This window comes from Lepisosteus oculatus, chromosome 1 (assembly GCF_040954835.1).
Source record: "Lepisosteus oculatus isolate fLepOcu1 chromosome 1, fLepOcu1.hap2, whole genome shotgun sequence".
NCBI lineage: Eukaryota > Metazoa > Chordata > Actinopteri > Semionotiformes > Lepisosteidae > Lepisosteus > Lepisosteus oculatus.
In genome coordinates, this window is record NC_090696.1 from 21,054,568 (window position 1) to 21,081,217 (window position 26,650).

Consider the following 26,650-nt stretch of genomic DNA (forward strand, 5'->3'; position numbering starts at 1 on the left):
CGGCTCCGGCCGCCCTGCCTCTATGGCGGTCCGTGGGACGCGGAGGAAACCCGCTGGGATCGTCTTACCTCCTGCTTCTCTCTAACACCTGCCATTGTCGAACCCTGACCAAGCGGTCCACCTAGCTCCACTGAGACCTCTCCCGCTTCCCAGGATCGCAGCTCTTTGGACAGCGGAGAGAGAGTGAGAGCGAGGGGGAGGGGGCTGGCAGGAGAGAGGGGGGGAGAGAGAGGGAGTGGGAAGAGAGTGAAAAGGGGGGAAGCGGAGGAGAGGAAAAAGGAGAAACAGACTGAGGCAGAGGAGGAGGAGAGCCGCGACGGGAGAGAGAGTGAGGGTCCGGGGAAGGCGGCCCTACCTCGCTGAGCAGGAACGTGGCGCTGGAGTCGGAGACGGACATGGAGGGCAGTGCTCGCTCTCCAGGAGCCAGCCATGCCAGAGAGCTTGCTCTCTTCGCCCAGCCCGTCTTTATGAGCTGAGCAGAGCAGCTGCTGGAGTGGGCTTAAGTGCTCCATAACGATGTTACCGTATTGCGTTACAGAGACAGTTCCCATGCTGTGTTAACTGCCATTTCCGATGCATAATTAATGCTCAAACTCTCTGCTCCGCAGAGACTCCCAGAGCTCCATCCTCCCTCTCACTCCCTCTGTTGACCCCTCTGTCTCTGTCTGGCACACAGGAGTGGGAAGATGCAATGGCCCATCCACTGTTCCCAGCTCATCTGTCTGTTTAGGCGCAGCACAGGTTTTCCGGTAATGCCTTCGGAGGGATCGGATCCAACTCCCGTGAGGAGTCGTGAGGAGCCCATTTGATCCATCCCAGGTTTTACCAGCAGTACAGCAAGGACCTCAGCTACCGCAGAACCCAGAAGAACTGCCCTGTACACCACGCACCCTGGTAAAAGTTAGTTTTCTCTTGATTTAAAGACACTTTAAAGAGACTATGCCGTCAGCTAGCCATGACTTGGCGCATTCAACGCCTCTATTAAGATTTAACATGACTTCAGAAAGCAAAAGAATTATCACCTTCAAAATGTAAAAAAAAAATATATATATACAAGGTATAAAAGAAAGTGCAGTCAAGACTGAGTGCAGGAGGAACGCCTTTACACAAAGGGTGGTGGGGTGTGGAACAAGCTGCCCTTGCCATGTGTTGAAACTGATACCCTGTAATTCTTCAAGACGTGGCTGGACAAACCCTGTGTAATACGCAGCCACTGACCCAGAGAGCGAGTGTTAACGCCATGTGCTGTACGCAGCCACTGACCCAGAGAGCGAGTGTTAACGCCCAGTTTTTATTCTGGATCTCCCCCTGTTCAGTGGCCTCTGGCCATTTGAATGCCTTTATTTGTGAGCAGCACTCAGCTTGCCCTTTGAAGAGAGACAGTGAGACGGGGCGGGTGAGAGTAGTACTAAGTGCACTGCACAGTAATGACTTTTACTGACACCTCCAGGCCTATAGATCTTCCTCTTTTTCTTCTGAAGAGATGCACACACACTGGCATGCCTGCAGACATGCACAAACCGTCTATGGCTTCCTGATTTCTAAGGTTTGAAATCGCAGCCTAAAGGGGTTTACTTTGTACGTGAAGGAAGGAGATGGGAGGAGAGGAGCAATGTTCATCTGTGTTCAATGTTATTGCGGCAAGTGCTGACTACGGGCAGAGAGAACAACTCCAGGACCCGCTGTGAGACTAAGACACGAGGACACGAGGACACTACACTAAAAAGTAGTGTGTTTAGCACTGGAATTAGGGGACACATAAGGGTCATAAAAGGGTCTGGAACAAATTCCCTGCCCATGTCAGTGAAGCTCATTCTATCCTATAACAAATACAAGATTATAAAAAAGAGAGAAGGCCATTCATCCCATATGAACATCTGGCCACTTCTTGAAACAAGCCAGGGTATCGACTTCAGCTGCATGGCTGCGTAGCATGTTCCACTCTCCCACCACCCTTAGTGTAAAGAAGTGCCTGCGGTTCTCAGTTTTAAATCCAACTCTCTGTAGTTTCCCATTGTGTATTCTGGTTTGTATTTCACTGTCGATTCTGAAGAAGTCCACTGGGTTGACTCTGCCTTTAAGGATTTTGAATACTTTATTCAAGACTAAAGAGACACAATTGCTCCAGCCTGTCAGTATAGGACACTCCCTGCAGACGAAAGAGACTCAGTTCCTTTAGCCTGTCAGTGCAGGACACTCTCTGCAGACGAAAGAGACTCAGTTCCTTTAGCCTGTCAGTGCAGGACACTCCCTTCAGACTAAAGAGACTCAGTTCCTTTAGCCTGTCAGTGCAGGACACTCCCTTCAGACTAAAGAGACTCAGTTCCTTCAGCCTGTCAGTGCAGGACACTCCCTTCAGACTAAAGAGACTCTACACGAAACCTACACGAACACGAGAAGAACATGCAAACTGAACACAGATAGCACCCAAGGTCCAGAACTGTACCCGGACCCCAGTGCTACGAGGCAGTCATGCTTACCACTGAGCCACCCACTTCTAGCTCAGTGATACCTATGGTGTGTTTAGTTTATGTTTTTTGCTATCTGCACATAACAACCTGCACTCACCTGAATCCTTCAAACTGTTAAGAACCAAACGACAAAAGAGGTGAAATCTGCTCCTCCCACTTCACTTTCCAAACCTTCCTTCATGAAATCATGCCAGATTGTGGTTCTGGTGACACAACAGCTGCCAGACTCCTGTCCTTTCCAGCTGAGGCCCCTGCTGGCCTCTGTTCCTCTACCAATCCTAAACCATGAAAACAAGTATGCAGGACCAGGCCAGCTGTCCAAGCCACAGCACTGAAATGCCTTAGAGAAACTCGGTTCACTGGCCAGCCCTTCAGCCTTCTTCTTGCATGTTTACTAGGAGGTACCTTTACAAAAGCAGGGCCAAATGTTACCAAGTGAAGGGCACTTGCTTCAGCCCCAGAATGCGCTGTACTAAGTCCAGAGCAGTGATATATTTTCTATAATATATAGAAGATCACTTTATTAGCCATATACAATTTCTTGTATTAGGAATTTGTCTTTTCACATACCCCAGCTTGCTCTCCATGAGACACACAGACAGGGAGAGAAGCTTGGGGTCAGAGCGCAGGGTCTGCCATTGTACAGCACCCCTGGAGCAGCTAGGGTTAAGGGCCTTGCTCAGGGGCCCAGCGGAGTAGGATTCCCCTGCCAGCCGTGGGATACAAACCGGCAACCATCCAGCCACAGGCGCAGATCCTGTGACAGAATCTGCACACAGGTTTTACTGCCCACAGTAAAACCAGTACAAAGACATGTCACTATAATCCAGGAAATCCTATTGGAAAATCACTGCATGGTCAGATCCTGGAAATAGGTATCCCCACTGCTCCCATGTGAGAGGAATAGGAGGGATGAGGAACAAAGGATGGAGACAGTCAGAGGGAGTGGGATGGAGGGAGAAGGAGGGATGGGACCACGGGATGGGGGGTGTGGACAATCAGACAGTCTGAAGATAGGGAACAAGTCAGACAGGGAGAGATGGAGGGATAACAGAGAGGGCAGGAAAAGGGGAGAGGGATGAGCCCAGGGGATAGGAGACAGATAGGAGAGAGGAGAGAGGGATGAGCCCAGGGGATAGGACACAGATAGGAGGAGAGGAGAGAGGAGAGAGGGATGAGCCCAGGAGATAGGAGACCGATAGGAGAGAGAAGAGAGGGATGAACCCAGGGGATAGGAGACAGATAGGAGAGGAGAGATGAAACAACCCAGGGGATAGGAGACAGATAGGAGAGGAGAGGGGGCCAAGGGAGGACACAGGACAGAAAGGGGAGAGAGGACAAGGGGGAGACAAACATCCAGCAGAGAGAGTGAGGGCACCAGGTGGAAAGATGGCAGAGAGGATAGAGGCAGAGGGAATAAAGGTGGGGTTTGTGTGCTGGAGATGACAAATGTTCTTCACTTGCTAAATTTAGCCTCCTACTCTGAGTTCTCCTCTGCGGTGGAGAGGATCTCAGACATGGACCAGTTATAGTCTCCTGACATTTAGGGAGAGAGACAGTGCACCAGGCTCTCGTGGGAAGGAGGAAAAAGTCCTAAACCCTGTACCGTAAGTCCTGTTTGTTGTTACAGACTTATAGACACTAACAAATATACTTGCATTTATCCACACACCCTTCTCTCTTGGTTACCCTAAATTAACTTATTATTTAATCACCCATTTATTATTTACTGAATATGACAAAAATAGCTGTCACATTGTAGATTTAAGATGAACAATATAATTAGCTATAAAGGCAACGTCTAATCTGCCTTTTCAAAAAAGAATGTTTAATTAAAAAGACAGTTCTATTGAAGGAGTTAATTATTAATTCATTTAGCTGACATTTTTTCCAATGCAGCTTCTATTTGTGCCCATTAATTCAGCTGATTTAATTCAGCATTTTAGTGGAGCAATCTGAGTAAAGTACTGTGCTCAAGAGCTCACCAGCTGTACCCCGTCTGAGAGTCACACAGGCAGGACCTCTGACCACTTCTCCACAATATAATCAGGGAGTAAAAACCACAAACCTAGCTTTGAAAATGTAGACTATAATAATACTTAAATATGATAAAAGGGGTAGTTTTAATTTCTTTAATTTAACAAAATAATAATAGCAGACCTAAAAGTTGGGGAATGTGGACTCCTGCACTTACGGATAAAAAAATTATATCAGTTTTGAAAATGTGATAAGAGAATAGAGACAGAGAGAGTGAACAGCAGAGCTGGAGAGTGAGAGTGAGGGGGGGAGTGAACAGGGGAGCGTGAGAGTGAGAGTGAGTGGGAGAGTGAACAGCAGAGATGGAGAGAGTGAGGGCGAGAGTGAACAGGAGAGATGGAGTGAGAGAGTGAGAGGAAGAGTAAACAGCAGAGCTGGAGAGAGAGTGAGGGGGAGAGTGAACAGCAGAGCTGGAGGGTGAGAGAGTGAGAGGAAGAGTGAACAGCAGAGCTGGAGAGAGAGTGAGGGGGAGAGTGAACAGCAGAGCTGGAGGGTGAGAGAGTGAGAGGAAGAGTGAACAGGAGTGCTGGAGAGAGTTAGGGGGGAGTGAACAGCTGAGCTGGAGAGAGTGAGAGGAAGAGTGAACAGCAGAGCTGGAGAGAGAGTGGAGGTGAGAGTGAACAGGAGAGCTGGAGAGAGAGTGAGAGGAAGAGTGAACAGCAGAGCTGGAGAGAGAGTGAGGGGGAGAGTGAACAGCAGCGCTGGAGGGTGAGAGAGTGAGAGGAAGAGTGAACAGCAGAGCTGGAGAGAGAGTGAGGGGGAGAGTGAACAGCAGAGCTGGAGGGTGAGAGAGTGAGAGGAAGAGTGAACAGCAGAGCTGGAGAGAGAGTGAGGGTGAGAGTGAACAGCAGAGCTGGAGGGTGAGAGAGTGAGAGGAAGAGTGAACAGCAGAGCTGGAGAGAGTGAGGGGGGAGTGAACAGCAGAGCTGGAGGGTGAGAGAGTGAGAGGAAGAGTGAACAGCAGAGCTGGAGAGAGTGAGGGGGGGAGTGAACAGGAGATCTGGAAAGAGTGAGAGGAAGAGTGAACAGCAGAGCTGGAGAGAGAGTGGAGGTGAGAGTGAACAGGAGATCTGGAAAGAGTGAGAGGAAGAGTGAACAGCAGAGCTGGAGAGAGAGTGGAGGTGAGAGTGAACAGGAGAGCTGGAGGGTGAGAGAGTGAGAGGAAGAGTGAACAGGAGAGCTGGAGAGAGAGTGAGAGGAAGAGTGAACAGCAGAGCTGGAGAGAGAGTGAGGGGGAGAGTGAACAGCAGAGCTGGAGGGTGAGAGAGTGAGAGGAAGAGTGAACAGCAGAGCTGGAGAGAGAGTGAGGGGGAGAGTGAACAGCAGAGCTGGAGAGAGTGAGGGGGGAGTGAACAGCAGAGCTGGAGGGTGAGAAAGTGAGAGGAAGAGTGAACAGCAGAGCTGGAGAGAGTGAGGGGGGAGTGAACAGCAGAGCTGGAGGGTGAGAAAGTGAGAGGAAGAGTGAACAGCAGAGCTGGAGAGAGTGAGGGGGGAGTGAACAGCAGAGCTGGAGGGTGAGAGAGTGAGAGGAAGAGTGAACAGCAGAGCTGGAGAGAGTGAGGGGGGAGTGAACAGCTGAGCTGGAGAGAGAGTGGAGGTGAGAGTGAACAGGAGATCTGGAAAGAGTGAGAGGAAGAGTGAACAGCAGAGCTGGAGAGAGAGTGGAGGTGAGAGTGAACAGGAGAGCTGGAGGGTGAGAGAGTGAGAGGAAGAGTGAACAGGAGAGCTGGAGAGAGAGTGAGAGGAAAAGTGAACAGCAGAGCTGGAGAGAGAGTGAGGGGGAGAGTGAACAGCAGAGCTGGAGGGTGAGAGAGTGAGAGGAAGAGTGAACAGGAGTGCTGGAGAGAGTGAGGGGGAGAGTGAACAGCAGAGCTGGAGGGTGAGAGAGTGAGAGGAAGAGTGAACAGCAGAGCTGGAGAGAGTGAGGGGGGAGTGAACAGCAGAGCTGGAGGGTGAGAGAGTGAGAGGAAGAGTGAACAGCAGAGCTGGAGAGAGTGAGGGGGGGAGTGAACAGGAGATCTGGAAAGAGTGAGAGGAAGAGTGAACAGCAGAGCTGGAGAGAGAGTGGAGGTGAGAGTGAACAGGAGATCTGGAAAGAGTGAGAGGAAGAGTGAACAGCAGAGCTGGAGAGAGAGTGGAGGTGAGAGTGAACAGGAGAGCTGGAGGGTGAGAGAGTGAGAGGAAGAGTGAACAGGAGAGCTGGAGAGAGAGTGAGAGGAAGAGTGAACAGCAGAGCTGGAGAGAGAGTGAGGGGGAGAGTGAACAGCAGAGCTGGAGGGTGAGAGAGTGAGAGGAAGAGTGAACAGGAGTGCTGGAGAGAGTGAGGGGGGAGTGAACAGCTGAGCTGGAGAGAGTGAGAGGAAGATTGAATAGCAGAGCTGGAGAGAGAGTGAGGGGGAGAGTGAACAGGAGAGCTGGAGAGAGAGTGAGAGGAAGAGTGAACAGTAGAGCTGGAGAGAGAGTGAGGGGGAGAGTGAACAGGAGAGCTGGAGAGAGTGAGAGGAAGAGTGAACAGGAGAGCTGGAGAGAGTGAGAGGAAGAGTGAACAGCAGAGCTGGAGAGAGAGTGAGGGGGAGAGTGAACAGGAGAGCTGGAGAGAGAGTGAGGGGGAGAGTGAACAGGAAAGCTGGAGAGAGAGTGAGGGGGAGAGTGAACAGGAGAGCTGGAGAGAGAGTGAGAGGAAGAGTGAACAGCAGAGCTGGAGAGAGAGTGAACAGCTGAGCTGGAGAGAGCATGGGGGGTTGACAAAGAGAGAAGGCACACAGGCAGACTCGATGTTTCCTTTGTGCGCTGGAGTCTCCCTGACTCTCTCCCTGTCTGAGGTACACGTGTGCTGTCTCGTCACATCTGATCAGAGCTGTGCAGCCCACCGAGGCATCAGTGCCCCCCCACCCTCACTGGCTTGCAGGACTGGGCTGTGAGTGCTTTCAAACTCATGCAGTATTTAACACTGCAGCCAGCAGATCCAGCAACCTCCCTCTGCCACACTGCAAACCCAGCCTATTTCACCTGTGCCACACACCACCCTGAGGGGTGGGGGCAAAGCTGCTGGCCAGGTACTCCCAGCAGTGTCAGGACTGATTAGCACTCCCAGTAGTGTCAGCATCAGGAGTGATTTACACTCTCAACAATGTCAGGGGTGATTAATACTCCCAATAGTGTCAGGAGTGATTAGCACTCCCAGCAGTGTCAGAAGTGTTTAGCAGCAGTAGTTTCTGTGACAGTATGAATATCAGTATCATGAAAATGAACATGTATCCAAATTATGGTTCTAAAAAAAAGATATTTCGTTCCAGAAGGACGTATTAAGTACAGTAGATGGGTTAATACCTGGGTTAAGATGATGATGGATCCTTGCATGTATATAGCGCCCTGCATCTCATCTTTAATCTGCATGCAGTTCACGTTAAATCAAAACCGATGCATCACTGTCTGCTCCGTCTCCTTGTAGTTCATATTGTTAATAATGAACTTTAACACACTGATATTTTAATATTTCGTTCTGGAACAAGCAAAATCTGGTATTAAGAAAGGCCGAGCCACATCTTGTCTCGTAAACCCAGATTTAAAAACAAATATTTACTTTTCAATTCCCATGTAAAGCTCTAAAAACCTTGCTGCCCACTCACTGCCCCTCGGACACAGAACAGAAAAACGATTACAGACCCAGCCTGACCTACTGTACATCAGGAGACCTCCCGCGTTCCTGAATTCTCGTTTGCCGCCTGACCTGTATTCGCCTCCTCAGCGCGCCGGCTCTGCGGGAACTGGGGATCTCTCTCGTGTCTGGCGGCGGCTCTGCCTACTCAGTCGGGGAGAGCTGGTGCCTCGGCTGGCGGACCCTGAGTGCGTCCCGCGCGGGTTGGGAGGGAAGTGCGCGCCTGGCGAGCCGTGCCCCCCCCCGACGGAGGCGCCTTGTCCCTGCTGCTGCCGCGCCTGTGAGCTGCACTGTGGCGTCACGATCGCGCCCTGTCTATCCCCTCTGCCTGCCTGCTGTCTGTCACACCAGGGCGGGAGGAGGGGGAGTTGGAGCGCCAGGGGAGGGCCGGAAAAAGACAAAACCCTCTAAGTGCCCTCCGAGGGAGTCAGTGAGCGAAAGGATATATATACATCCCGCTCACTTTGCGCAACCAAGCCTCTTTAGAGCAGGGATGTTGATTTTAAATTAATCAATGACTGAACACAGCCTTGTGTCCTAGGATATCAGACGTCAGAAGTCACAAAAGAGCGGCCTGTTTGGTAGTGAGCAGATAATGCATCCGAATCATTAAGCACCGGCAATTCTAAATGTACAAGAAGAAACTGGGAGAGTCTTTGGGACTGGCGAGGAGGGGAACTCGAGGTAAAGAGTTCATTTGGGGTGTGTGTGGTTTTGTTCGGGTCTCTATACTGGGAGTCAGGTACATTCCCACTCATGGGTTCAGAATGTGAAGGACGCGTCTAGCAGCACACTCATATTCCTGGCTTGGAGATCTAAAACCCCTGGGAGACCCAGAGTCGATACCGGAGCCCTTCCACAGCTGTGTAGCCATGGTGGAGCCACACAACTGTCCAGGTATTTCCCTGCACTTTGCAGTGCGACTCACCCAAAAAATGACTGAATTCACTTTATTTTCTGCCTTTGTCTTCCTCCAGCCTCTGCCCACAAACCCTGGAGGCTTACTAAATCAACACATTAGACAGGCCTGCTATTGCCACCAGTGATGCTCCACAGGCACACACACCAACTTTCAGGTTTCGTGTGAGGCCACTTGCCCGAGCCTTCCTTGCCAGCACATTGAGGAAAGGGACCAGTCTGCAGCTACATGCGAATGAACTTGAAATGGAATGCACTTTGGACAGGCTGGTATATTCTAGGCAGTGCAGTGGTCATTACTGCTGCCTTGCAGAGCAGGGGCCTCAGGTTCAATTCTGGACCTGGGGTGATATCCGTGTAGAGTTTGTACGTTCTTCCCGTGTTCTCCTGGGTTTCCCCAGGTGCTCCGTTTTTTTCCCGATCCGAAGACTTGCTGGTAGGATAATCGGCTTTTGCGAAAACTGTCCCTGACGTGTGTGTGTTTGTGTCTGTGTGTGCTCTGTGACGGACTGGTGTCCCACCCAGTTTGGATCCCTGAATTGGAAGAAGTGGTTAGAACATTTTCGGATGGTATATTCTATTAACTTGGCAGGGCACTGCAACATCTTGCTGTGCCACTGCGATCACTGGTCTGAGAGCCATAGGCAAATCGAGCAGTAAAGTGAGCGCCCAGGAGCCCAGTGTCCCGTTTCCTGCCTCACAGCTGTGCTTTTTTGAAATGAGGCTAAGAAGCTATTCTACAGCTTTTCCCATCCCAGGACACGGTACAGGACACTGGTCCTTGTGGGCAACACAAGGTTCCCAGTATTTATTACAACCCCAGTCTTAAATTACCTAAATAAAACAGTTATTGGCTTAGTTTGAGAAGACCAATATGATGGCAAGACAGTGAATGAAGAGGCGTCTTTGTTGTGCACAAAACTGAATAAATGGAGTTACCTGTAGCAACATGATAAATTAAACAATTAAGGGCCAATTAAGTCATTAATGGTCAAACAAAGAGCCATTTAAGTCCTATAAAAGTGTTCAATCAGCTGGGTTCCACTGCAGCCGAAGACAGGATAGAGGAACTCCACACTGCCTAGAGCCCGGGTGCGAGGAGAGGAGAAATATAGAAATGAAGCACCAGAACAGCTGCCTGCCCACTGATGGACTGACTGCTCAGCTCTGTGTGCTACTCACCCTCTAACGACAGCGCGGTTTGAGACTGCGGTGGATTTCGGCTTTATAATTTATGAGGCCTTAATGCAAGGAGCAAGCAAGGGGAGGGAGGCATCCATCCGTGCTGAGAACACGAACACTTGGAATAAATAAAACATGAAGGAGGGGAGAGGGCGGGACTGGGAAGTTAAAGGCAGAGCTGCAGTATCAGAAACTGTCCATCCATTTGCCTTCCTGTCCGCCTGTCCAGCACACATCTACCTGTCTGCCTCTCTGCTCCTCTGGTCTCATTTGTCTGCCCACAGCATGTCCATCCTTCCATTTTCTAAATGTTTCTTCCAATTCAGGGTCATGGGGGGGCCAGAGCCTGTCCCAGCAAGCAACAGGCACAAGGCAGGGTATCCTGGACAGGACTCATGTCCGTTGCAGTGGAAGATACACAGAGAAAGACGCCCGTAGCGCATATACATGGCAAACCCACAGCTTTACTGTGGTCTTCCTCTCCAATTGTTTCCTGATTTAATTTGGATTTTGCTGTGCTTTCCATGATGTGAAGTACAACGCTCATAGCAGTTTCCAGTGCTAACTCAAGGTATCAGAGTCCAGCAGCGGGACTGCTATGACAGACAAGGCAGATTTGCGGGACATCCAAAGGAAAATCTGCAATAGACAGCAGTATGTTCATGCACAGTTATGGTTACCTCTAGTTAGTCCACTACCCCGTAATCCATCCATCCATTTTCTAACCTCTTCCAATTCAGGGTCAGGGGGAAGCCGGAGCCTATCCCAGCAAGCAACAGGCGCAAGGCAGGGTACACCCTGGATGGGATGCGTCCATCACTGATGACCCAATAATATATACACAAAATAAATGCAGACCACAGAATAGAGATGACTAAAATAACCAGATTCCGTATTGGGCTCAGAAGCTGTCCTGCTGCTATCTTACACGCACACACATGTGAAGATGACAGGGTGCATTTGGGTGTGTGCTGAAGTGAGTTACTGTGTTGAACACCACGTGTCTCACAAGCTCAACACTGCCTGGTGTCAACGTGTGAGGGGCGCACGGACAAACCGAGCAGCGCTGCAGTCGGGGAGAGAGAGGGACGGAGGAGCGGGCGTGCGCGTGCAGAAGAGATAAAAGGTGTGCTCTTCCCATGATGCCTTCATCTCCACAGTGTGCTTTAAGCACTGTATCGCTAATTCAACTGCTTCATTCTGCAGCCGCGGCACTGGTGGTGCTCCACCAGTTTGTGCCTCATTGTTATTTTCACCTCCTGGCACCCGCACAATTAGCACATGGCCGGCCGATCTGGGTAAGAGCGTCTACGGAGCCAATACATAAGAGGCAAAACAGAAAGTAACAAGGGAACACATGCCGTATTTGAAGTACCTGTCATAAAACTAGATTTGGTGCTCTTACAAAAATCTCCTACCGGGCACAGAAAAGGCGAAGATTTCTACCTGCCTTCGGGTTCATAAATCCCATCCTGTTGAGGAACAGACATGCTGAGCTTTACATGCACAACACCCACTGCTCACACATCAGCCCTCTCAGGAGAGCCAAGCCACAGCCCCTCTGCCGAGCCGGGCGGCTCCGGGAGCGAGCCAGCGGGCACGATCGCTCAGTCAGACCCCGGACCCACTCCCAGCGTCACTCGAGCCAGTTAGGCCGCCTCACGTGTCTCTGCGCAAGCCCCGGAGACCGCGCGGCCCATGTGCGCGGACACAGGTTCAATTTTTAATGTGCTCGTTCTTGCATTCCTCCCTGGGAAACCTCTGCAGGTCCCGGACGCCGCGCCCCCACCCCCCTCCCTTGAAATAAGAAGCCAACTGACCTCGTTAAGCAACAGGACGCTGGAATTGGACAGCGACATCGGTCACAGGGCGGTCTCGCCGTGATCTGCGCTCGGGTTCGAGAGGAGTGCTCTTCTTTAGGGAGCTCAACAAGCTAAGCGTCGTCTCTGTCGTCTCCTTGGCATGGCTGGCGGAGCCGGGGTCCGCAGAATATGGCAACGAGTCACCGGATCGGCATGTGCAGAACTACGGCTGCTACTGCTGTCGCCCAGGCGAAACTTAAATCCCCCTCTGGTCTTAAAATAAGATTACACAACAGCGAAGACCCAGAGCTGAGTAAGGTTAAGATGACAGGAGTAGAGTACAGAGCGAGCTTCCCTTTGTAATTAATAATTTATCCACCCCTCTATTTTCCACACCGTCCCTGAGGATGAGTGAGAGGGGGAGAGAGGCGAAGATGGTTCAGTCTTGGCCGTCTTGGCTGGTCTGACGGTGGGAGAGCGTCAAGAGGGACCGTCTATAAACACCTCTCGGCAGCAGCACGCAAAGCAGAGCTGTGGTCTGCGCCATTAAAATAGGAGCCATCAGTAAAAATGATTTGATTTGAAACGAATGTTTTCTTACGCGTTGTGTTCCCTCTGCAGTGGTGAGTCATTTTGTGATTGAGGGATCCCCCTCCCCCCGAGCGATGAAAACACTGAAAAGCATCACTGCTGTCTGTACAAACATTGCATATCTGGAAATTAGCTAAGCAACTCAGCGCTGTAAGGGTTGCAAAAAGGGAAGGTATGTAGCACCATCCGAACACTTTCTAACCTCTTCATCCAATTTTAGGATTGCAGGGGAGCTGGAGCCTATCCCAGCAAGCAACAGGCACAAGGCAGGATACACCTTGGACAGGCGCCAGTCCATCACAGGGCCCACACACCCCAAATTCCCCCAAACCAATTAACCTACCAGCATGTCTTTTGACCGTGGGAGGAAATCCATACAAACACTGGAAGAACATACAAACTCCAAGCTGACAGCATCCCAGGGACTCGGAGCTGCAACTGTACCAACATGCTACCCAGACATGTAATTACAGTAATTAAAAAGTGGACTACTAGTTCTGTTGTGTGTCAGCCTGCTGTTCTGAGTGGAGAGGTGTGTGAGCACAGCCCAGCACCCACTGCAATAGCCTAGAACATGGTGTGTTCATTCATTACCGAGCTACAATTGGCCAAATTGGCCAGCATCTCGCAACTTTCTCTGTTCTGCATGATTTCAGTGTGACCCCACAATCACTCAGGAGCAGCGGTTCTCCAGGACTACAACTGGACAGCCCTGTCTGTCAGTCTTGTATTATTAGAAACGCTGTCGAAGGCAAAAAGAAAATGTAGACGACAAATGATCGAGCTTGTCTGCCTGTCTATCTAGCCAGCTAGCCATCCAGTTTCCTGACAGTCTGCCTGGAGGTTTTGAGGATTAGTGTAGCTCTTTGACCTGGCTCTCTGTTCCCCAGGTTTAGCGTGCCCTTCGTCCGACAGGTGTGCTTGTTCTACTGGAATCGGCACACCTGCAGGCTGACTGCAGCGGGGGCAGCCTTCAGGCTGCTTCCCTTCCTCCCAGACACTGAGAAGCCCCAACGCCGAGCAATAGACCGTATCGACGAGCAAGTCTTGTTTATTGCTTTGTTGATTGTATCTTTACGGCCGCTAATCGGATTCAGCTGACAGCTGCAAAGAGTGCTCTTGCGTTTTGCTGAGCGTGGATATGGATTTGTACATATGCAGTGCAGCTGGTGTATTTGTCGACGCACTGAGCCCCACCACACTAAAAATGACCAGCCCTGACATTGAGATCATCCAGCTGCAACACAGTATCCAGCACTCTGTGTACAAGACACACAGCAGTAAACTTGGCCTTGTGCACCCTGCAGGGCCTGATACGGATGATCATGCAGAAGGTTGATGTTCATACCCCAGTTGTGTGTGAAATACTGTAGAGAAACCTGGAGCCAGATAAACAGATATAAAATATGCTGTACTATAAATGATGAGTGACCTGTTCCTTACTGTAACTGAAATGAACAGGTTGTTGACAGCCTGTTTATTTCTATAGAATGAAAAGAGAGAAGAGGTCTCACCTTGGCGATCTCTGTTTCCCATGGAAGCATTGTTTAAGCTTACGCTAGCAGCCATATCACTCTGCAACTCACAACTGGCAGCCCACTGAAGCTCAGCTGGTGTGAGCCTGGTCAGTACCTGGATAGGAGACCTCCTGGGAAAAACTGAGGTTGCTGCTGGAAGAGGTGTTAGTGGGGCCAGCAGGGGGCGCTCATTCTGCGGTCCATGTGGGTCCTAATGCCCCAGTATAGTGACGGGGACACTATACTGTAAACAGGCGCCGTCCTACGGATGAGACGTAAAACCGAGGTCCTGACTCCCTGTGGTCATTAAAAATCCCAGGGCGTTTCTCAAAAAGAGTAGGGGTGTAACCAAAAAAAGTGCTATATAAGTGTGAGCAATTATTAATTATTATTATTATGCTCATTATTTATTTGTGTCTCTGTCTGCTGAGATGGGAAAGATGGTCTTAACATGTATTCCTTATTGATGTTCACCACAGTAAAGCATTTGCTATGGCTTCATATTGCCTATACCATCCCTGAATCCATCAATTTTCTAACTGCCTCATCAATTCAGGGTTGTGTGGCAGGATCCACCTTGGACAGGACGCAAGTCTATCACAGGGAAGACTCACAGACACTCACACTCACGCCAGGGCCAATTTTCCCAGAAGCCAATTAATCTACCAGTATACCATTGGACTGTGGGAGGAAACCAGAGCACCTGGAGGAAACCCACACAAACGGCACATACAAACTCCGTGCAGACAGCACCCCAGAAACTGAACCTAGCACTGCGAGGCACCAATACTAACCACTGCGCCACCATGCCACCCTTCTGCCTGTAGAATATCTCGTTATTGTCTGCTGTGCTTTTCCCGTGATTTGACTGTGTTTTATTACGCTTCACTCTGTTCTTCTCCATTTCTCAGCCATAGTCTCCTTTCCTCTCTGGTGTGAGTCCCTGTCCGACTTTCACAGGGTGACGTCAGTCAGCACCTGGATGGTTGAGCACGTTTCTGCTTTTCTCTCGTGTTTCATGTAGGAACTTTTGAGTCGGCCCCCAAGGCAAGAGGAGAGGTTTTGTGCGTGTGTTTGAGACGGGAGTAATGGTGTCCCTGTAAACATCAGCCCAGCCAGGCAGAAAGCCCCCTCGGGGAACGTCTCCGAGTGCCGGATCACAGCTCCCCAGCAGATACAGCTCGGCGATAGAGCGCGGGGTGGATGAATCTCCGAAGTACGGAACCCTTTTAAAAAGCATGTCTCTTCCAGAGGAAAAAGAAAAACTCCATTATGATGAACTCATAGTGAAGGACGAAGCCTCAGTCCTTCCTACAGAGTACTGTTGCCCACACCGCTGTGATTCTGGCTGCAGTAGGAAGGGATTCTCAACACCAATGCAATATTTTTCTTTCATCATACTGGATGTGCAAGTTTCTAACTTCTTAATGGCTTCATGTTGGGTGAAATGTATTTTGTTCTGGGTTATGTCCTTTACCTGCCTGCAAAGCAAATTCACCATCTGGAACAATAAGGGAAGTTCGCTAGGGACAACAATATCCAGGAACTGGATGCTTTGCGAGCGCCTGGGATGGTGAGATAGGTTCACGGGCAGCCTCCCAGCCACAGGACGAGGTGGCTTGAACCCCACTCAGACGGAGTGGACCGATGGGGTGCGGGAGGGATGCTTGAGACGAATGCGAATGGAGACGCGTTGGAGTTAGAAATATGTATCTGTGTACTGTAGATGGTGACTAGGTGGACAGCTGTGTGAGTCTGACTCGTCGTTGTTTTCCCTCCCAAACCCCGATGAATAACTTCCATCAAGTACACACGGGATGATCGTAGGCCCAGCTGTTCTGCCAACCTGGGGTGCAGAGCCAAAACTGTGCAGCTCTGTGGCAGAGACTGTCAGTCCCTCCTCTGCACAAGCTTTGCACCAAGGTACACTTCTCATTCGCTTTATTCATTTATTTTTCACTTCCTTCACAAACTTTGCATCGGTGTCTACTTTGCATTTACTGTGCTGATTTATTCCCGATTTCCTTCTCAACTTTGCACCAATGTCTACTTCTCATCTTCTTTACTCATTTCATTCTCATTTACAGTACTTCTCAAGCTTTGCACCAACGTCTCCTCGCTTTCTTATTAACTCCTGAAGTCTAAACGTATTCTCTTACCCCGCAAACAAATACAGAATATGAACAGAAAGTTTCTTACCACTTTTACAGCCTTTACCGATTTAAATGTAACACTGAACACAGTCCTTTACACTTCAGAACGAAGAGGGAAAACAGAATGGCATCTGTGAACACAGATCAGAAGTATCCAGTTTTTAACACGTAATATCTCTGGTGCAAACATCTCACGGTTCGAGCCTCCTGCTCTCTGCCATTGACCCTCTGTGGCCCACCCCCCACCATAGCCCTCACCCTAACCTTCCTTGTGCTCTGTCCCTTGGACGAGCTGTGGAAGATTACTCCTGCTCCTAGCCGGACTCATTTCAGTAGTGCTTCTGTCCATCCTCTACAAACAGAGGTTGGCAAAGCAAGCCATGTGTGTGATGGATTGTGTCTCTCACCCCCTCCACTGCAAGTTCACACTTCTCCCAACTGGGAGAAACCTCCATGTCCCCAGGTGTAATACTAACAGACACCGGAAATCTTTCATCCCCACTGCGATATCTCTTTCAAACAACGTGTGGAACAACCTTCTCCCTCAACTTGCTGTGACACTGTTTCACAGACGTCTCTGCTGGTACAATGTAGTCTGTCATGGTGTTGTTGTGTTGGGAGTGTGCTGTAAAACTAATTTCCCCAGTGGAAATTCCCATTCTCCCATTGTCCCATAGGAAGAGCTTGGCTGATCTCAAATAGACGTTTTGCCTTAACTCTTATATGTCTAGAAAACGCCATTTCAGTTCTTCCCCAGAATTATATATTTTATAAAATGGAAAAACTAAGATGGGACAATGGGACAACAGAGCTTGAATTGAATTGAATCCTTCTTTGGACCACTATATCCAGTACCATGTTGCGTGGGAGCTGGAGACGAGCCCATCACACGGCACACACACACACACTCACACCAGGGCCAGTTGTCCCAGGAGCGCATCAGCCTACTAGCATGTGTTTGAACTGTGGGAGGAAATCGGAACACCTGGAGGAAACTCAAGGTGAATACGGGGAGAACCCCAGGGATTGAACACAGGACCCGATAGAGCAGCAAGTCCTCTCCAGTGTGCCGTGTCCAGACCAGTCACAGCAGGAGCGCCCCCTCAGTGCGGGGCTGTGAGCAGCTCAGTGGACTGCTGTGATGCACTCAGGCGCCACACGGTAAAACGCCTGCGAAGGTGGGGGACGAAGGCGGGTGTGCCTGTCCGAGTGACGCACGCGCTGCGGAGACAGAGAGGACGTGTCAGGTCAGAAGGCTGCGGCGAGTGGGAGAAGGGCAAGGGAGAGACGGAGGCTGCGCTCCGCCCGGAAAAGGACCTCGGGTCCCGAAGCAGGGAGAGGAGGAGGAGTGCGCCAGCCGGCTCTGTTTTCACTGATCAGGAGCTGTGTCAGCACCCGGCTCGGATCGGTGCCGCCTCTCTCCTCTCGCTTTTTATAGATGCTATTGATTATTCGGAAGCGGGACACCAGCCATGTCAGCGGAAGCCGGGGGGGGCGGGGGGAATCAGTCTCACGTTTCCAGGCTGTGCGGTGCTGAAGGGCTGCTGGGAGGCCTGGGGGCGGGAGTGGACTGCTGTCCTGTTTCTGCCCACTGGGCCTCCTTGCTCCGGGCTGGGCTGTATTGTGAGTCCGCTTTGGGCCAGAGCGTTTTGAAGAAAGCACAAAGCGTTTCCTTGCAGGTCTGGGCCATCCAGCAGGACTGGCCAGACCCCCCCCCCCCCGGCCCCCCGAGCAGAGGAGACGGCGCTGCCCTCTTCTCTGTGTCCGCACACACACGGCACAGGTAAAGAAACGTGGTAAAGGAAGTGCAGGCACCATGGTGAAAGTGTGTGTGTGTTTACCTGTCCAAGAACGTCAAACATATGAACAGTTACAAACAAGAAGAGGCCATCCAGTCGTTTGGGAGTGAGTAGCTAATTGATCTGAGGATCCCATCCAGCTGCTGCTAGAAGGAAACCAGGGTAATCGGCTTCAACGGCATGGCTGGACACCTCGTTCCACACTCCTGCCACCTATTGTGTAAAGAGGTGCCCCCCCCCCCCTTCTCTGTTTTTAAATGTATTTCCTTGTCGTTTCCAACTGTGTCCTCTGGCTTGTGTTTCACCGGTGATACTGAAGACGTCTGCTGGCCTGACTTTGTCAGTGCCCTTTGAGAAATTTGAATATTTGGATCACATCCCCTCAGAATGTTCTCTATTCAAGACTAAAAACGTCCAGGTCCTGTGTTCTGTCTGCGTGGGTCATTCTTCTGAACCAAGAAGAGTATCTGCTTGTTCTGCTCTGGACTCATTCCAGATCAGCGGTGAACTTTTTGGAATGTGGTAACTAAAAACTGTACAAACTCTAAACAATTTCTCTCTATCGCATTATACTATTTTAACACATCATCTCTTGATTTAAATTCTGCACTTTTAACTATAAATATTCTCACATTTTATTCGCCTTTTTTAAATTTTTTTTTGCTACACTATCTGGAAGATATGAATGACATGTTAACTTAGACACCCAAATCTTTACCATAACTGACCCTTTCAATCTCCACAATGTTTCCCATTGTGTATTTATAGATAAAAATGTAGAGTCACACCACAGTGGTACAGTAGTCAGCATTGCTGCCTTGCAGAGCTGGGGTCCCTGGTTCAATTTCTGAGGTGCAATCTGTATGTTCTCCCTGTGGGTTTCCTCCCACAGTCCTAAGCAATGCTGTTGTTAGTTTTATTGGATCCTGGGAAAACTGGAGCTGGAGTGAGTGTGTGTGTCCATGTGTGCCCTGCAATAGTCTGGTGTCCTGACCAGGGTGTATCCTGCCTTGAACCCCTTGCATGCTGGGATAGGCTCCGGCTCCCCCTGTGCCTCTGAACTGGGAGAAGTGGTTAAAAGATAGATGGATGTTGTTGCTACAAGCATGGAATATTCAGCACTTGTCTACATTAAACTTGTCATCTGTTTATCTTAGGCCTGTCACGCTAGACTGATCTACGGATGATTTACAGCCTGCGCCTGAACCAGAACATGACCCGCCTGCCTTTCCACAAGCTCTTCTCCCCCCGGTGGCCATTCCTGGAGCAGTCCGCTCGGCCCCACGACACTACTTTGAAGAAATTAGCTGTGTGATCATGTCTTGTAAACAATTCTAGACCCAGGCTAGAAACATTGTGAACTGACAACTCCTTGATTACAAAAATGATTACAGAGAGGTGTGCACTACTGTTTACAGTGTCATTCTCTTGTACACATAAAACAGATTAGAGAGCATAGTTATAATACAGATGATTAGAAATAGGGGTGGCACAGCGCAGTGGATGAGACAGGCTGTGGGCTCGAGTCCCTGCTATAGGCCCTGCTGTTGTACCTTGAGTGAGGCGCACTACCCCACTTGTTCCAGTCCACCCAGCTGTAAAAGTGGGGACCAATGGCTGGGAGGTAATCTGCTTACACTGGCGTCCCATTTGGGAAGGGGGAGAGAGCCGCATGCTCTCCAGTCCGCTTCAGGAGCTCTGGCCCAGTGAGCAGCTGTGGCTCTGGTCAGGACTTTGCCTTCTGGTGTTATGTATAAAAAGTTATACCAGTGTTTACTGCCTGTGATCAATGATGCTGCTGCATAGACATAAATATCTGCTCTTCACTGACCTCTACAGGCCACCCGCGGGACTAAACAAAATTCCCAGCTTATGTGTTAATGAGATGGTGATCAAAGCTCGTGGCTGCCACCTGCTGGCAGTTGTCTTATCAACTATAAACTGTATTCAACGTTAGGTCATTACTAAGACAAAATATTGGAGAGGATCTGAGACTAAAGTTCTAAAGTGTTGTTTTTCAGCTGTGTGCTTTGCTGTGCGTGCCTCCGGAATGGGATCCTGTCATTGATAACCCTTCTTCTAAACTTGCAGTGATGGAGACTTCAATGTGATGAAAAGATAGAGCTGCAGAGCAATACATGTCCAACTCGAAATCTTCAAAAATGAGACCTCCAGGGCACGAGCATGTAATGTGGCTTGAGATTGGTCTTAGAAAGGAGATCTGTGAAGACTGATTAAACACAACAGGAACTTAACAGGTATCACGAACACTGCTACTGTCAGAAAACAGTCCTGCTACACCCTGACTCCATGGAACTAGTCCAACGCTAACACTGAACAAAGCTCCCACCTAGTGGACATATCGAGGTATTGCAGAATTGATCTCTTGCCTCATTGACCTAGCAACAAGTGTATAACGTATATGCTTGCAGCTGATAAGGTGCCTACTACTTCATTTATGTTTTTATTTTCTTGCCTTGTTATTGTCTTGTCTCTGCAGTACTTGTCAAGGTAACTAGATCAGACTTCGCCTCACGCAGGGAACCACACAAAAGCAGCAGAGCCACACTGCAGGCCGGCACAACAGGGATGCTCCAGCACCATTTAAATACATGCAGCCACATTCAGAATTCAATCTATGGCCAAGCCAGCAAAACTGAAACAAGCTTGTGCACTAAGGTATAGTGCCGTCTGTCCACGGTGGAGCTTTTAGTCTCCTTAATTAAAACAGGCACAAAATCTCAGCCTGCTATCACAGCGTTCCCAGAACCCATGTGACACGCCTAACAGGATCTGGAGTACGCAGCAGCAAGGACGCCCATAGGAGCGACACTGTCAGACTCCCCCTGAGCCTGTAACATGCCAAGACATCACCCAGCCCGACCACAGCCACCAGTTCACGGTTCGAACAGGCCGGCCCCCGAGGATCAGCCCTGGATATGTTTAAAAGCAGAGCGCCTGTCTGCGGGAGCCCTGGCTCTTAATTTCGGCTCACCAGGGCCCGAGGGGATGCCAGTCTTGGGGTGGAGCTCTATTCTGAGTAGAGCTGTCTCCTGTGGGCCGGGGCTGTAGCCATGGGAGTGAGAGAGCCCTGTGTGTCCCTGTGGGCTCTCCGGAGGGCCTGTGTACCACAGCTGCCCTGAACTGCGCTGTGCCTTCTCACATCCCTGCAGGGCTTTCTCTGAAGTCTGCTCGCCACGCCAGGAGAACACATCCTAGGTACCGGCCCTGCCAGAGGACCAGCAGCTGGAGGTGCCTAATGCCAGTTCTCCTGCCGGACACTGTGCTTACAGCCTGCTCACCCAAAATACTGCCCCCCGGCCCCAGCACCACCCCCTGCAAGGCCCTTCCAGCTGCCAGGCCGGAGCGGCGGGGCGCTGGGGGAGTGGACTCTGCCCCCCAGCACCACAGCCGTGTACTGAACTGGCCAACGTGGAGAAACATCACAGAGCGCGGTCGGGAGAAACCAGTGCCAGGCCAGGATTTATCACTCGCTACACCAGCGAAGCACATCGGCCTCTGCTCCACTGGAGCTCTGTTGGGACGTAGAAATGTTGAAAAACTTCTCAACATTTTCGTTTCTTTCTCAACAGCTGAAGAATGATGTTCTCCTTTCTTCTTTATTGCTTTCACGCCTTGGCTACGACACAGAAACTTTCCTTTCCTTTCAAGTCATGTATTTGTACATAGCTCAGCCGCGCTCTCCAATGGCCTCAGGTCCTCGGCAGGTTTCCCCAGTTGAAACTGGGCAACCGGTCTCTCAGCTGCGGCAGGTCTGCCCTGGGCTCCTGTCACACCTCGGCCTGCACACGGGCCGCAGCGTCGCTGGCCGGCTCTTACCTGCCTCTTGATGAAGCTGGAGGTGGTGTCGGAGGAGGTGCTGCCATCCGAGCGCTTGAAGCGGCTCTTCTTCTTGGGCAGCTTCCTGGGCAGCTGTGGGCAGGGGAACGGCATGAGGAAGAGGGAGAGGGGTGTGTTAGCACTCTTACTGCTGCTGCAGCTGCAGCTATTACTGCTACTGCAGCTATTACTGCTACTGCTGCTATTACTACTGCTGCTATTACTGCTGCTATTACTGCTACTGCTGCTATTACTGCTACTGCTGCTATTACTGCTACTGCAGCTATTACTGCTACTGCTGCTATTACTACTGCTATTACTGCTGCTGCTATTACTGCTACTGCAGCTATTACTGCTACTGCTGCTATTACTGCTACTGCAGCTATTACTGCTACTGCTGCTATTACTGCTACTGCAGCTATTACTGCTACTGCAGCTATTACTGCTACTGCTGCTATTACTGCTACTGCAGCTACTACTACTGCTATTACTGCTACTGCTGCTATTACTGCTTCTGCAGCTATTACTACTGCTATTACTGCTACTACTGCTATTACTGCTACTGCAGCTATTACTACTGCTATTACTGCTACTGCTGCTATTACTGCTACTGCAGCTATTACTACTGCTATTACTGCTACTGCTGCTATTACTACTGCTATTACTGCTACTGCTGCTATTACTGCTACTGCTGCTATTACTACTGCTATTACTGCTACTGCTACTATTACTGCTACTGCTGCTATTACTGCTACTGCTATAACTACTACTGCTATTACTGCTACTGCTGCTATTACTGCTACTATTGCTATTACTGCTACTGCTGCTATTACCGCTACTGCTACTATTACTACTGCTATTACTGCTACTGCAGCTATTACTGCTACTGCAGCTATTACTACTGCTATTACTGCTACTGCTGCTATTACTACTACTGCAGCTATTACTACTGCTATTACTGCTACTGCAGCTATTACTGCTACTGCTGCTATTACTGCTACTGCAGCTACTACTACTGCTATTACTGCTACTGCTGCTATTACTGCTTCTGCAGCTATTACTACTGCTATTACTGCTACTACTGCTATTACTGCTACTGCAGCTATTACTACTGCTATTACTGCTACTGCTGCTATTACTGCTACTACTGCTATTACTGCTACTGCAGCTATTACTACTGCTATTACTGCTACTACTGCTATTACTACTACTGCTATTACTGCTACTACTGCTATTACTGCTACTGCTGCTATTACTACTGCTATTACTGCTACTGCTGCTATTACTGCTACTGCTGCTATTACTACTGCTATTACTGCTACTGCTACTATTACTGCTACTGCTGCTATTACTGCTACTGCTATAACTACTACTGCTATTACTGCTACTGCTGCTATTACTGCTACTACTGCTATTACTGCTACTGCAGCTATTACTACTGCTATTACTCCTACTGCTGCTATTACCGCTACTGCTACTATTACTACTGCTATTACTGCTACTGCTGCTATTACTGCTACTGCTATTACTGCTACTGCTGCTATGACTACTGCTATTACTGCTGCTACTGCTATTACTGCTACTGCTGCTATTACTGCTACTGCAGCTATTACTACTGCTATTACTGCTACTATTACTACTGCTATTACTGCTACTGCTACTATTACTGCTACTGCTGCTATTACTGCTACTGCTACTACTGCTATTACTGCTACTGCAGCTATTACTACTGCTATTACTGCTACTACTGCTATTACTACTACTGCTATTACTGCTACTACTGCTATTACTGCTACTGCTGCTATTACTACTGCTATTACTGCTACTGCTGCTATTACTGCTACTGCTGCTATTACTACTGCTATTACTGCTACTGCTACTATTACTGCTACTGCTGCTATTACTGCTACTGCTATAACTACTACTGCTATTACTGCTACTGCTGCTATTACTGCTACTATTGCTATTACTGCTACTGCTGCTATTACTGCTACTGCAGCTATTACTACTGCTATTACTCCTACTGCTGCTATTACCGCTACTGCTAGTATTACTACTGCTATTACTGCTACTGCTGCTATTACTGCTACTGCAGCTATTACTACTGCTATTACTGCTACTGCAGCTATTACTGCTACTGCAGCTGTTACTACTGCTATTACTGCTACTGCTGCTATTACTACTGCTATTACTGCTACTATTACTACTGCTATTACTGCTACTGCTACTATAACTGCTACTGCTGCTATTACTGCTACTGCTATTACTGCTACTGCAGCTATTACTACTGCTATTACTGCTACTACTGCTATTACTACTACTGCTATTACTGCTACTACTGCTATTACTGCTACTGCAGCTATTACTACTGCTATTACTGCTACTGCTGCTATTACTGCTACTGCTGCTATTACTACTGCTATTACTGCTGCTGCTGCTATTACTGCTACTGCAGCTATTACTACTGCTATTACTGCTACTGCAGCTATTACTACTGCTATTACTGCTACTGCTACTATTACTACTGCTGCTATTACTACTACTGCTACTATTACTGCTGCAGCTATTACTGCTACTGTTGCCATTACTGCTGCTATTTCTGCTGCTCCTAATATTACTGTTGATACTATTACTGCTATTGCTATTACCGCTACTTCTTTTACTGCTGCTACTACTATTACTGCTGCTGCATTTATTACTGCTGCTATTACTGCTACAGCAATTATTACTCCTGCTGCTACTATTAATCTGCTGCTGGTAGTGCTATTACTGCTGCTACTACTATTACTGCTGCTATCATTGCTGTTTTACTGATGACAATACTGCTGCTACTGCTACTATTACTGCTGCTTTACTGATGACAATACTGCTGCTACTGCTACTAATACTGCTTCTACTGCTACTATTACTGCTGTTTTACTGATGACATTACTGCTGCTTTACTGATGACAATACTGTCTGTTGGTTTCATTCTACAACATTATGTGAAGCGGTTCTTCCCGTTTGGTTTGAGTTTGGTTGATATCCGGCAAGCGGGAGATGGGGAGCAGACTAACAGAGAAGCACGGATGAAGAAAGAGACGAGGCAGACAGCAGACACAGGGACTGTGAAGTTCTGCTCTGAGCGCACAGTTCAGGCTCACTCTGTGAGACAGCTAATGCATGAAAGCACAGGCCTCTGGTGGAATTCACCGCAGCTCCTGTCTCCCTGTCTCCCTGTCTCCCCCTATCCCGCTGCCTGTGGAGGCAGGGGCGGTGCTGGGGCAGGAGAGGCCGCAGAGGCACAGGTGAGTCCGGCCCGGCCCTCAGACACGTGACCCGGCGCGCTCGGCGAGGTAAGACGGAACAGGAGGTCCGGCTCCCGGCCAGAGGCTGACAGCGCCGAGCTCCGGTACCCCTCTGTGGAAATAACCGCGAAAAGACCGGCGCCAGCGCGGCGAGCGACTGAGGCTGGGGGAGGCATGGCCCGCCGGCGGCTGCAGATCGACGGGTGAACGAGCCTTTGAAATGACATTCACAGCCCATTTCCCCGCAGCGCGGATCGAACAGAAGCGCCGCGCTGTGCCGCCCCGTCCTGCAGCCGATAACCCAGCTGTGCCGCCTGTGGGCTTCACTGGCGCTGCGGACTGCGGGGAGAGCCGAGCGCCCGCCCGCGTTTCCATGGCAACGGGGGGACCTGGGCGCCGCGGGCCGGAGCTGTTTTCATGATCCGCGTTAGCCAAATCTCCCCCCCCCTCCCACGGGAAATGGAAAACGAGGAGATGACTACCTACGTTTGTCATCCTCACCTGGAAATAATGCGGCTGGGAGCCGGTGTCGGCGCCGGGCGCGGGAGCCGCGGAGGAGACCGACATGTTCGCTCGCACCATGGACTCACAGGGCGCGGGCAGGGGCTCGCTCGCGGGCTCCGGCGAGCGGCGCGGGAGGCGGACGCGGCGCGGCGGCCGGAGCGCACGCGGGCAGGCGGAGGAGCGAGGGGAGCCTCATGGTGCGCGGGGCGACGGCGCGAGGAGCATGCGGGCTGTGCGCCGCGAGGAAGACGGAGGAAACGACTGCAGGCGAGAAATAAACAAAACCGAGATGTTTCCGTTGTGTGGACAAAATGACGCCGCTTTTTTCTCTTTCTCAGGCCATTGCTCGTGTTGTCGTTGGAAGGCACATCGCCTGTTTCTTGTTGGAAGCGCCGTCTCCCCCCCTCTCTGTCTCTCCCTCTCTCTCGCTCTCCCTCCCTGTCTCTCTCTCTCTCTCCTCTCTGTCCCCCCCCCTCTCTCTCCCTGTCTCCCTCTCCCTCCCAGTCTCTCCCTCCCTCTCTCCCTCTCTCTCCCTGTCTTCCTCTCTCTTCCTCCCTGCCTTTCTCCCTCTCTCTCCCTGTCTTCCTCTCTCCCTGTCCCTGTCTCTCTCTCCATCTCTCCCTGTCTCCCTGTCTCTCTCTCTTTATCTCTCCCTCTCTCTCCCTGTCTCCCCCTCTCTCTCTCTTTATCTCTCCCTCTCTCTCCCAGTCTCCCCCTCTCTCTCTCCCTGTCTCCCCCTCTCTCTCTCTTTATCTCTCCCTCTCTCTCCCAGTCTCCCCCTCTCTCTCTCCCTGTCTCCCCCTCTCTCTCTCCCAGTCTCCCCCTCTCTCTCTCCCTGTCTCCCCCTCTCTCTCTCCCTGTCTCCCCCTCTCTCTCTCCCAGTCTCCCCCT

General features: G+C 50.2%; 1 protein-coding gene across 6 annotated transcripts in view; it reads right to left on the reverse strand.

Moving 5' to 3' along the window:
- The window catches only part of cacnb3a (calcium channel, voltage-dependent, beta 3a), a 60,803-nt gene extending 34,357 nt beyond the window's left edge, over positions 1-26,446 (reverse strand). For 2 of the 6 annotated variants that reach the window (XR_011189091.1, XM_069187249.1), the window contains exons 1-2: positions 25,742-26,445; positions 21,969-22,061 (exon numbers count right to left, since the gene is read on the reverse strand). Coding sequence is in view for 5 of the 6 variants with exons in the window: in XM_069187249.1 (XP_069043350.1) it covers positions 21,969-22,061; positions 25,742-25,837 (189 nt within the window). In the remaining variant the exon portion in view is untranslated. Of the gene's footprint in view, positions 1-12,086; positions 12,645-21,968; positions 22,062-25,741 lie in introns of those variants that run through there. The other 4 variants (XM_069187252.1, XM_069187266.1, XM_069187271.1 and 1 more) reach the window with 4 other exon arrangements.
- Positions 26,447-26,650: the final 204 nt, after the last annotated feature.